The 12,606-nt window shown below is 41.6% G+C and overlaps 1 protein-coding gene across 3 annotated transcripts in view; it reads left to right on the top strand.

Moving 5' to 3' along the window:
* Window positions 1-12,606, top strand: part of smg1 (SMG1 nonsense mediated mRNA decay associated PI3K related kinase) — a 177,176-nt gene that overhangs the window by 29,994 nt on the left and 134,576 nt on the right. For all 3 annotated transcript variants that reach the window (XM_086000818.1, XM_086000817.1, XM_086000819.1), the window contains exon 3: window positions 4,965-5,117. In XM_086000818.1, coding sequence (XP_085856944.1) covers window positions 4,965-5,117 — 153 coding nt within the window. The remainder of the gene's footprint in view (window positions 1-4,964; window positions 5,118-12,606) is intronic.

Below are 12,606 nucleotides of genomic sequence, written 5' to 3'. Positions count from 1 at the left end.
TGTATGAGGGGAGGGCATCATAAACTACATCGTCTCCACTTCTCTCCTAGTGTTCTTCAAGAGCACAGACACGAAGGACAACAGACACACAGGCACATACATTGCTGATGAGCTGAAAGCGGTCATCAACGATCTTGGATCACAAAAGGTCTTTGCAGTAGTTACTGACAATGCTGCGAATATGAAGGCTGCTTGGGCTCAAGTGGAGGAGGCCTACCCTCATATTACGTCTATTGGGTGCGCAGCTCATGGGCTTAACCTGCTCCTCAAGGACATAATGGGTTTGAGAACCATGGAAGCACTGTACAAGAGAGCCAAGCAAGTTGTTAAGTATGTCAGGGGAAAACAGGTAGTTGCAGCAACCTACAACTCCAAGCAAATGACAAAGAACAAGAACACCACACTGAAGCTGCCCAACAACACTAGATGGGGTGGTGGTGTCATAATGTACAACAGCCTTCTGGAGGGTAAGGAGTCGCTGCAAGAAATGGCAATATCCCAGTCTGGGAATATGGAAACCACCATCAAGAAAATACTGGTGGATGATGTGTTTTGGGAGAGAGTGGTTAGCAGCCTTAAACTACTCTCACCAGTAGCATCTGCAATTGCTCAGATTGAAGGAGATGACACTGTCTTGTCAGATGTTCTCAGGCTTTTTACTGATTTAAAAGAACAAATCAGCATTGCCCTACCCACATCCCTGCTGCTCAAAGCAGAGGAGAAGGCAATTGTTCAATTCATACAGACGCGTCAAGAATTTTGTGTCGAGCCGATTCATGCTGCAGCATACATGCTGGACCCAAAGCATGTTGGGAGACCAATACTTTCTGGAGAACAGATCAACAGCGTTTACAGTGTGATTTCTACCCTCACACCATCTCAATCTGGATGTGGGCAAAGTTCTGGGAAGTCTGGCAAAGTTCTCTACCAAGCAAGGTCTTTGGAATGGGGATGGGATATGGGAATCATGCAAGCATATCAGTGCACATACCTGGTGGAAGGGACTTTGTGCATCTGAGGCCCTGTCACCTATTGCATCGGTGATACTCCAAATCCCACCTTCATCAGCGGCCTCTGAACGAAACTGGTCACTTTTTGGGAATACGCATACAAAGGTGCGCAACAGGCTGACTAACAAGAGAGTGGAGAAACTGGTGGCTATCCGGGCGAACCTACAACTTATTGAGCCAGATACAGAAGTGTCCACCACAGCTAGACACTGACACAGAGGAGGAAATGGACACGTCAGAGAATCAGGAGGAGCAATGAAGAGTAGAAGACTCAAAGGGACAAAATAAGGACAAATTACAGGCCATCAGTGTGCAAAAAAACTCTAAATTCCCATGGAAAGTTTCCCCTTTTTAAAAATTCCCAGAATTTTGCGACCCTAACTCTTACAATACTGGATTGCTGGAGCTACCATATCACCCATACTGGAAGGATTAAAACTTTGGTGTTAGCAGTGCAGAGGTTTCTTAACCACAGGATTAATTCTAAGTTTTACCTTTTTTGGGTGTTCAACAAAGTGTTGGTGCTGGAGAATCCCACACTTCCCTTTTGACTTAGCAGCTGGGTGCAGATTAAAACTGCTAGTGTGGTCAAACCGTTCACCATCTCAAGAGCAGCCCTCTTTTAGTTGCACCAGTATGACTGCGCACATCCTGTGGCCTCTCAGCATGACAATTAGTGCTAAGTTTGGGGGGGGGGTGGGGGTAGTTTGTGAAGTGGGTGCATGCCTATTAGAAACTTGATTGAGACTGCCCAAACTCATTTAACAAGCAGTGGAAGATTCAGACCCAGTGTTGGGTGAAAAACACACCTGCTGCTCTCCCAATTCCCTCACTTTCTCATCTTTTGTATGTTCATTCTTTTCCCCCCAACTGGTCTCAAATGGGTAGTACTGCTCACCAGTACTTTTTATATACTCTCAGGTTATTTAAATTTTATTTCCTTTAATCTTTTTTGCGTGCTCATCAAGATGAGGATTGTCAGTGTTGGGGATAGGAACACTTTTTAGGCATCTGGTGCCAGCATCAAGGACTCCGAGATCATGTATGGCACAGCCAGATGCTCCCTCCACTCTGCCCCAATATTATGCTTCAACCCTCATCCTCTAAAGAGCACCTCCTATTGTCCCCGTGTCCCATTTTCTACACCAACCATCCTTGGGCTTATGCGAGTGACATTGCTAACTAGTGCCGAATTAGGAGCATATTTGTGTTGTCGGCCCATGCTCGTCAGAGCCTGGGTTCAGACTGATTAAACTAATTTGTAGGACCTTGCAGCCAGCAGAGAAAGATGACAATATAGGGTGGCTTTGAACCTAGGTTCTAGAGGTAAAAGACCAATTTATGACATATTGTACATCCATTAAAAAAAAAAAAAAAAAATTCTAGTTTGCTTAATCTTTGGAATATTTTTGGCATTCTGACATTTGGATTTGCTGTACTTTAAAGTATAGAGTATAGAAAGTGCAAGGGTGAAATTAAAAAGGAAATTAGGAGAGCAAAGAGAGGGCATGAAAAAGTATTGGCACGGAAAACCCAAAGATGTTTTATAAATACATTAAGAGCAAGAGGATAACTAAAGTAAGAGTAGGGCCTATTAGGGACCATAAAGGTAGTGTGTGTGTGGAAGCAGAAGACATGGGTGTGGTTATTAATGAATACTTTGCATGCTTTCACAAGAGAGGGAATGATGCAGACATTGCAATCGGGGAGGTGGAGTGTGAAATATTAGATGAAATAAACATAATGAAAGAGAAAGTATTATGGGGTTTAGCATCTTTGAAAGTGGATAAACCCCAGGCTCGGATGAACTGTATCCCAGACTGTTAAGAGAAGTAAGAGGAAATAACAGAGGCTCTAACCATCCTTTTCCAGTCCTCTTTGGCTACAGTTGTGGTGCTGGAGGACTGCTAATGTGGAACTGTTGTTTAAAAAGGGAGAAAGGGATAGACCGAGTAATTGCAGGCCAGTCAGCCTATCCTCGGTGGTGGGAAAATTATTTGAAAAAATTCTGAGGGACAGGATAAATCTTCATTTAGAAAGACACGGATTAATCAGGAACAGTCAGCATGGATTTGTTAAGGGGAGGTCGTGTCTGACTAACTTGATTGAATTTTTTGAGGAGGGTCGATGAGGGTAGTGTATTTGATGTAGTCTATATGGATTTTAGCAAGGCTTTTGATAAGGTCCCGCATGGCAGACTGGTCACGAAAGTGCAAGCCCATGGGATCCAAGGCAAAGTGACAAGTTGGATCTGAAATTGGCTCAGAGGCAGGAAACAAAGGGTAATGGTCGAAGAGTGATTTTGTGACTGGAAGGCTGTTTCCAGTGGGGTTCCGCAGGGCTCAGTACTGGGTCCTTTGCTTTTTGTGGTATATATCAATGATTTGGTCTTGAATGTAGGGAGTATGATTAAGAAGTTTGCAGATTATACAAAAATTGGCCGTGTGGTTGCTAATGAAGTAAAAAGCTGCAGTCTGCAGGAAGATATCGATGGACTGGTCAGCTGGGCAGAACAGTAGCAAATGGAATTCAATTCAATGGCGAAGCATGAGGTAATGCATTTGGGGAGGGCTAATGAGGCAAGAGAATACACAATAAATGGTAGGACACTGAAGTGCAGAGGATCAGAGGGACCTTTTGATGTCCACAGATCCCTTAAGGTAGCAGGACAGGTAGATAAGGTGGTTAAGAAGGCATACGGGATACTTGCCTTTATTAGCCGAGGCATAGAATATAAGAGCAGGAAGGTTATGCTTGAACTGTATAAAACACTAGTTAGGCCGCAGCTAGAGTACTGCGTGCAGTTGTGGTCACCACATTACAGGAAGGATGTGATTGCACTAGAGAGGGGGCAGAGGAGATTTATGAAGATGTTGCCTGGGCTAGGGAATTTTAGCCATGAGGAAAGATTGGATAGGCTGGGGTTGTTTTCCTTGGAACAGAGGAGGCTGAGGGGAGACCTAATTGAGGTGTATAAAATTGAGCGGCCTAGATAGAATGGATAGGAAGGGCCTATTTCCCTTTGCAGAGGGGTCAAAAACCAGGGGGCATAGATTTAAAGTAATTGGTAGGAGATTTAGAGGGGATTTGATGAGAAATTATTTCACCCAGAGGGTGGTGGGGGTCTGGAATTCACTGCCTGAAATGGTGGTAGAGGCAGAAACCCTCATCACATTTAAAAGGTACTTGGATACGCACCTGAAGTGCAGTAACCTACAAGGCTACGGACCAAGTGCTGGAAAGTGGGATTAGGCTGGATAGCTCTTTGTCGACCGGCACAGACAAGATGGGCCAAATGGCGGCCTGCTGTGCTGTAAATTTCTATGATTCTATGAAAGTGTAAGGATTTACCTCTATCTCAGGCTATGCTAGTTAACTCCTACCTGTGAAAATAAATCTCATTTAGTGGAAGACTGCTGTGCAGTTTCATTTTGCAATAGTAGATCGACTGAGCTGATGGCACTGACTCTTGCCATCACGTGTACCCTTAATAGCACAGGTTTCATTCCTAGATGCCAAGGCATATTTGCTATGGTGAGTTGACTAGCAGTTGATGAACTGAATGGAATATATAAAATATCTAGGATTTTTCTTTAAGCTGAAATTTGTACATTTATTGTGAAATCCTCTACTTTAGATAGAGAACTCCTTAATTTCTTTAGAAAGTAAATTTCAAGATATTTTGTCTGCAATGGCTGGTGCAAGCCATAAGTGCGTTGATTTGAGTATCTGTGTGTTCCAAGTTGCACCAATGTACTTTTCCTGTTCCTGGACATACTGGGTGTCTGCTAATTCAACAGCTATTTGTTTTTTAAAAAAAAGTGATTTTAGAAGTACTGTATTGTGTATCTTAAAATTTGGCATAATTGTTATTTTAAATCGTAAAAATGACTAAGAAAGGAAGCTTACTGCAGTTCTGTTTTGCCATCTGAGCAAATTCGATTTTCTTTACAGGCAGATACGATGTCAATGGAGGACTTGGTGAAAATGCTTATGGTCGGAAGTCGCTGGGGCAAGAGCTGAGGGTTAACAATGTGACCACGGATGTAAGCAGCATTCAGCATGGGAGTCGTGCTTTAGCCACAAAGGAGATGAGGAAATCACAGGGTAAGCAATTTTAAGATCCTGGTATTGTGATTACAGGTTGCTCTTACTGGTAACCTTTTCTCTTGAGTAGACAAGACATAACAAATATCTGGTACTTCAAAGGTTTTTACTTTATTTCAACTGGCAATATAAGTAGAAATCTCAAATTATCATAGAATGGTTCCAGCACAGGAGGCGGCCATTTGGCCCGTAGAGCCCATGCCGGCGCTCTGCACGAACACTTCAGCTAATCCCCCCCCCCGCCCTTTCCCTGTAACCCTGCAATTTTTTTTTCCTTCAGGTACTTATCCAATTCCCTTTTGAAAGCCATGATTGAATCTGCCTCCACCACCCTTTCAGGCAGTGCATTCCAGATCCTAACCACTCGCTGCGTAAAAAAGTTTTTCCTCTTGTCGCCTTTGGTTCTTCTGTCATTCACCTTAAATCTGTGTCCTCTGGTTTGCGACCCTTCCGCTAATGGGAACAGTTTCTCTCTAACCTTCTCTGCTCTAAGGAGAACAACCTCAGCTTCTCCAGTCTATCCACATAACTGCTTTTTTAACTGCTTTCTCAACCTGCCCTGCCACCTTCAACGATTTGTGCACATATACCCCCCAGGTTTCTCTGTTCATGCAGCCCCTTTAGGATTGTACCCTTTAGTTTATATTGCCTCTCCTCGTTCTTCCTACAAAATGTATCACTTTACACTTTTCTGCGTTAAATTTCATCTGCCACGTGTCCACCCATCGTCGCTCTGGCGGTTATAGCCCCCCCCCCCCCCCCCCCCCTCCAGCAGCAACGTTGCCGTTTCCTGAGGTCGAGGGATGACCTCGGATCAGACGTGACAACCCCTGAATTTAAGCATATTACTAAGCGAAGGAAAAGAAGCTAGCAATTAAATTAAATTTAAATAAAGTGGCTTTTTTTTCCAGGACTTAAGCATGCATTGTCAGCTTTTCTGATGCATTCGAAGTAGATTTAAAGCAGAGCATTGCTCTGCACAGAAGAAAGACTTTCAATGCAGTTTAGTTGAGTAAGGTATAACTGCTTTTTAAAAAAAAAAAGTCGCACTGCACTCTTAAGATTGTTTTTATTCAGGAGCTGGAAAGATGGTTATTCCTGTTACCAAAATGAGAGTCGCTTATTAATGGCTCCAGCTTTAGCAGAGCAAGACTGTTTGGCTTGGAAAACCTGAAACCACAAATGTCCTGAAAGCTTTTCAATAGATAAAAATGGCTCTGTCCTAACTGTCCATATAGGAGTGCATGTGTGAGTTTTTAAATTCATTATCCATTAGTTTCAATATAACTTGCTCCTTGAAAATACAAGTTCAGGTAATTTAAGCCATAAAAAGGCTAACAGCATTTGGGGTTTTATAAATAGAGAGCATAGAGTAAGTGTGAAGGAGTAAAGATACATTTGTGCAACACATTGGTTGGCTATATTAAAATTTTGTACAGCTGTGGACACCCAATTAAAGAAGAGGCATAAAGCCATAGAAAGCATGCAGCATAGATTCACCAGGATGAGAAACTATAGGTATGAGGCAGAATAAACTACTGGGGTTATTTCCACTGCACCAGAAAAGGCTAAAAGGAGATTTGAGGTTTTTAAAATTATGGAGGGTTTTGATTTGTGAATAGGGAAAGACTCTCTTCTTTGGTTGGGGAATCTGTGACAAGGGTGCATCAATTTAAAGTTACCACCAAGCGTGAGGAGAGATGTTGGGAGAAATTTCTTTACACAAGAGGGTTGTTGGAATGCTTTGCAATTGGGACAGAGATGCATCTTTTAAGGAAAGTTGGATAAATATTTGAAGCTGCTGAAGATACGGTGCTATGGGAAGAGTAGGGCAGTGGGGTTAGTTTTGGATTGCTCTAGCAAACAACCAGTAGGGACACGATGAGTTGATTGGCCTATTTCTGTGCTATAAATGCCCACGTTTCTATGGTTTTCCTTCTTTCAGTTTACAGCAGTTGTGTGCATTGGCTCAATTCTTTGTTACTGAGGTCAAGATGTTGCATCTTCACTTAGCTAGGTATTATGGACAAACCAGTTAGACAATGAGGACAATATGCTGGGTGCAAAATATCTGACATTATGTAGTGCATGGATTCTCTCCTTTTCTCTTTTATCCCCCCCCCCCCCCCCCCTCCCTCATCTGGACCGGTTTTGTAGTCTGCCTGTGTAGTTGCCTTCAATTTTTTAACTCCAGTAGCAGCCATATTCGTTCTGTTTCTGTGAGGTGAAAATTGTTTTTGTCAGTGGGGAAACCTCATAGTTGTTGGGCAGTGCCTGCTATTACTGGTATAATAAGGATTGATAACTTTGTTGTGGCATTATATGACTACCTGTTCTGACTTGGTTTCTCTTTTTAATGACTTAGAGTCATACAGCACAGAAAGAGGTCCATGCCGGCCATCAAGCCCTGTCTAATCTAATCCCATTTTGCAGCATTTGGTCCGTAGCCTTGTATGCTATGGCATTTCAAGTGCTCATCCAAATGCTTCTTGAATGTTGTGAGGGTTCCTGCCTCTACCACCCTTTCAGGCAGTGAGTTCCAGATTCCAACCACCCTCTGGGTGAAAAAGTTTTTCCTCAAATCCCCTCTAAACCTCCTGCCCTTTACCTTGAATCTATGCCCCCTTGTTATTGACCCCTCTACTAAGGGGAAAAGTTCCTTTCTATCTACCCTATCTAGGCCCCTCATAATTTTGTATACCTCAATCAGGTCCCCCCTCAGCCTTCTCTGCTCCAAGGAAAACAACCCCAGCCTGTCCAGTCTTTCTTCATAGCTGAAGCGCTCCAGCCCAGGTAACATTCTGGTAAATCTCCTCTGCACCCTCTCCAAAGCAATCACATCCTTCCTATAGTGTGGCGACCAGAACTGCACACAGTACTCCAGCTGTGGCCTTACCAGCGTTTTGTACAGCTCCATCATAACCTCCCTGCTCTTATATTCTATGCCTCAGCTAATGAAGGCAAGTATCCCATATGCCTTTTTAACCACCTTATCCACCTGTTTTGCTGCCTTCAGGGATCTATGTACATGCACACCAAGGTCCCTCTGATCCTCTGTCTTTCCTAGGGTCTTACCATTCATTGTGTATTCCCTTGCCTTGTTAGTCTGTCCAAAATGCATCACCTCACACTTTTTTCAGGGTTAAATTCCATTTGCCACTGTTCCGCCCATCTGACCAACCCATCTATATCGTCCTGTAGCCTGAAGCTTCCCTCCTCGCTATTTACCACCCCACCAATTTTCGTGTCATCTGCGAACTTACTGATCATACCTTTTACATTCACATCCAAATCATTAATGTAGACTTGTGCTCATGGGTGTTGATGCTCGGGAATAAAGCACCACTTGCAGCACGGATATTGCACGGTTAGATGCAGAGTAAAGCTCTCTTTGCACTGTCCCAACACACTTCCAATCTCAGCCTCTACTGCACCAGTGAGATTTCTTGCAGTTCTCATACCAACCATCCTGTGACTCCTGAATGAGTGTGCTGATTTAGTGCAATTAGGGGTAGTGCCTTCTGTGGTCCCACTAGAAATAGGATTTCAACTTCCCAAACTCACTTTATGAAGGATGTTTACAATAAGCAAATAGAAGAGATCTTCATCCCATTAGTCTTGGCTAGATGTGAATCCAAGTCCCAGAGTTGTGTTACAGCGGGTCTGTAGTGTTAGAATTATATCCATAATATTTAGTTTTCTACTGTACCATCTAGTCTCTTCTGACTTAAAAAACGAACTCTCTTTCCTCTGCTTCCCTTCTCTGTTTATCTCCTCTACCCATCTTCAAAGGACAAAAGTAGAGGAAAAGATCTTTTTTGTAATCGGTCATGATTAGTGCCTCCCTAAAGGAGCAGGAGAAGGCCATTCAGCTCCTTGAGCCTGTTCTGTCATTCAGTGAGATTGTGGCTGATCTGTATCCTAACTCCATTTATCTGCCTTGGCTCCAGATCCCTCAATACCCTTGGCTAGCAAAAAATCTATTAATTGCAGAATTAAAATTATTAATTGAGCTAACATCTGCTTCTGGTGGGAGAGACTATCACACTTCTACCATCCTTTGAGTGAAGAAATGTTTCCTAACTTCTCTCCTGAATGGCCTGGCTCTGATTTTAAGGTTAAGTCCCCTTGTCCTAGACTCCCCCACCAGCGGAAAAAGTTTTTCCCTATCCTTTCAAAATTCTAAATACCTCAATCAAATCAACCCTTAGCCTTCTCTATTCCAGGGAATACAAACCTAGTTTATGTAAAATCTCATAATTTAACCCTGGTAACATTCTGGTGAATCTGTGCACAGTACTCCAGATGTGGTCTAACCAGAGCAAAACTTCCTCCCCTTTATATTCTAGCTCCCTAGATGTAAAGACTAACATTCCATTAGCCTTTTTGATTATTTTTTGTTCCTAACCACTACATTTTAGTGATCTGCGTACACAGATCCCATAATCTCTTTGGACCTCCGCTGTTCCTAACTTTTACAATATAAAAAAAAATACTTGAATCTATCTTTTTTTCGGTGCAAAATGGCTGACCTCACAATTGCCTGCATTGAAATCCATCTACCACAGTTTTGCCCACTCACTTAATCTAGCGGTGTCTCTTTGTAATTTTATGCTCCTGTCTATTCCACTTCCTATACCACTAATCTTTGTGTCATCAGCAAACTTGGATATATGGCTCTATATTGTGTTAGCCAAATGCTTAATAAATGTAGTGAATAGTTGAGGAACCAATACAGATCCTTGTGGGAATCCCTCTAATTCAAGTACATACCCATTATCCCTACATTTTGTCTTCCACCTCCTAACCAATCTCCTAATCAGGTCAATAATTTGCCTTTAATTTTAGGTTACAGTTTCTTGTGTGGGACCTTATCGAATGCCTTCTGGAAGTCCATATAAACTACATCCATAGACATTCCTCTGTCTACTACTTTAGTTACTTCCTCAAAATTCTAGGTTCATTAGACATGACCTTCCCTTTACAAATTCATGTTGGTTCTCTAATCAGCTCAAATTTATCTAAGTGCTCAGTCACTCTGTTCTTAATTATAGATGTCATTAACTTTCTCACAACAGATGTTGGAGTATCAAGTCTATACTTTCCTGGTTTCTATCATCTTAAATAATGGAGTTACATTTGCAATTTTCCCAATCTAAAGGAACATTCCTGAATCGAGAGCGTTTTGGAAGATTATGGCTAATAATTTCTTCTTCCTTTAAAGCCCTGAGGTGGAAGCCATCAGGTCTTGGGGATGTGTCAGTCTTTAGTGCTGTTATTTTTTTCTAATACTGTTTTCTTGCTTATGTTAACATCAGTGAGTTTCAGCCCTTGATGCATTATTAATTTCCCTGGAATGTCAGGTATATTATCCTCTTCCTCTACTGTGAAGACTAACACATTGGCATGGAATTTGTGGTCCATGGCAACGCAGCCAATCATGTTGAAGAATTCTCAGACAGCAAACTAGGAACTAAAATACACTGAGTTCCTTCACTTTTTAATCATTTTAGAGGGCGAAATAAAAATTGGGACATACACATGGCATTGAGGTAGAAGCTGAAATATCATAAACTTTAAAAAGCAACTTCTGGATATCCATGTTATTGTGTGCATGCGCTATCTCCAGAAATTGCTGTTCAGTTTCAGAGGGGTAATGATGGCAAACGCGCTGACCGTTTCACCATCATTATCACCACAAAATCTGGGCCAAAGTAATTATTCAGCAAGCCTGCCATTTCCTTATTTTAATTTGCAATATTGCCTGCATCTGTTTGTAAAGGGCCTACATTACCCTTGACTACCCTTTTTCTTCTAATACAGTTGTAAAAACTTTTTGTTAATCTTGGTATCCCTCAAAAGATTCTTTTCATATTCCTTTTTGCAGCTCTTAGTATTTCTTTTTGTCGTCTTTTGCTGTTCTTTAGATCCAGGGGACTGGGGAAGATCTACACTATTCTTTGCACACTTTTGTTTAATTTTATATTATTTCTCACCTTTTGTCGCCTATGGCTGTTTTATTTGGTAAGTAGAGCTCTTGCTCCTTAGGGGAATATACTGATCCTGTATTAAGCTGAATTCTTTTTGAACACCTCCCACTGTTCATCTGTGGTTTTACCCGATAATAGTTTTGACCAGTTTGCTGTCGGTCTCATCCCGTTAAAAGTTAGCCTTACCAAAATCTAGAATCTTAGTAACTGTTACATTTCTCCTTTTCAAACTGAACATTGAATTCGATCATATTATGATCACTGTTAGTTGATAACCTAACAGTAAGGGAACATTTATCTAAGTCTAGCTCATTACTAAATCTAGTATGGCCTGCTCTCTTGTTGGTTCTAGAACATATTGCTCCAGAAAACTATCTTTAATGCAGTCAAGAAATTCACTACCTTTCTTGAGTTACTCTGCTCTTCCTAATCTATGTGAAAATTGAAGTCTCACATTAAAACAACTCTGCTTTTACTAGAAGCCTCTCTAATCTCTGAATTAATGCATTCTGCCACTTCATTGCTGCTCTTAGGAAGCCTGTAGATCACCACACTTTTTTTGTAGCGAAGCCAGATGGAACCAGGATCCATCGAGTCCTCAGTTGAAATGAGAATTTTGCGGAGCGAACACTGTATTCTGGGGATACAGAAACTGACTCCATTACTAACTGTTAGACTTACTGATCTCATTCACTGCTGGATTCCCAAGTTTTAATCTATGAAAGGAACTAAATTATTTTTAGTTGCTGATTGTATTCCATTAAATATTACAATCTTAAATGAAGCATGTCTAATGTTTCAATGTACCAGAGATGCAAGGAAAACTAAAAAATAAATAGAGAGGAGGCACTAACTAGATTCTAAGTTTTTTAAAAATGGTAATGGTAGTGAGATTAAAGAGGGAGAAATCTCCAGGACCCGATGGTTTCCACCACAGGGTTTTAAAAGCAGTAGGTGAGGAAATTGTTGCGTTGGTCATGATCTTCCAAAATTCTCTCGATTCAGGAATTGTCCCCTTGGATTGAAAACGGCGAATGTTACTCCATTATTTAAGAGTGGTACGGGAGATAAACTAGGAAATTATAGGCCTATTAGTCTAACGTCAGTGGTGGAAAGTTACTGCAATCTGTTATTAGTGACAGAGTGACTGAGCATTTGGACTAATATGAGCTGATCAGAGAGAGCCAGCATGGACTTGTAAAGGGCAAGTCGTGTCTAATGAAACTAGTTGAATTTTTTGAGGCGATAATTAACATGATCGATAAGGGCGTGTTTATGGGTGTTATTTATATGGACTTCCAGAAGGCATGCGACAAGGTTCCACATAAGAGATTGTTAACAAAAATGGCATGAAATTGGAGGCAACCTGGATGTGATTAGTGGTGGCTACTGGAATTTTGGTCTTTATCTCAAGAGGGCTAGAATACAAAGGGGTGGAAGTTATGTTAGTTATTTAAAGCTCTGGTTAGATCCCATCTGGAGCACTGCATTCATTCCTG

This window comes from Somniosus microcephalus, chromosome 11 (genome assembly GCF_052327205.1).
Source record: "Somniosus microcephalus isolate GS21.2 chromosome 11, FLI_Smic_1.0, whole genome shotgun sequence".
Taxonomy (NCBI): domain Eukaryota; kingdom Metazoa; phylum Chordata; class Chondrichthyes; order Squaliformes; family Somniosidae; genus Somniosus; species Somniosus microcephalus.
Note: the sequence above shows the minus strand (reverse complement) of the source record. Positions and strands in the feature narration are given on the sequence as shown.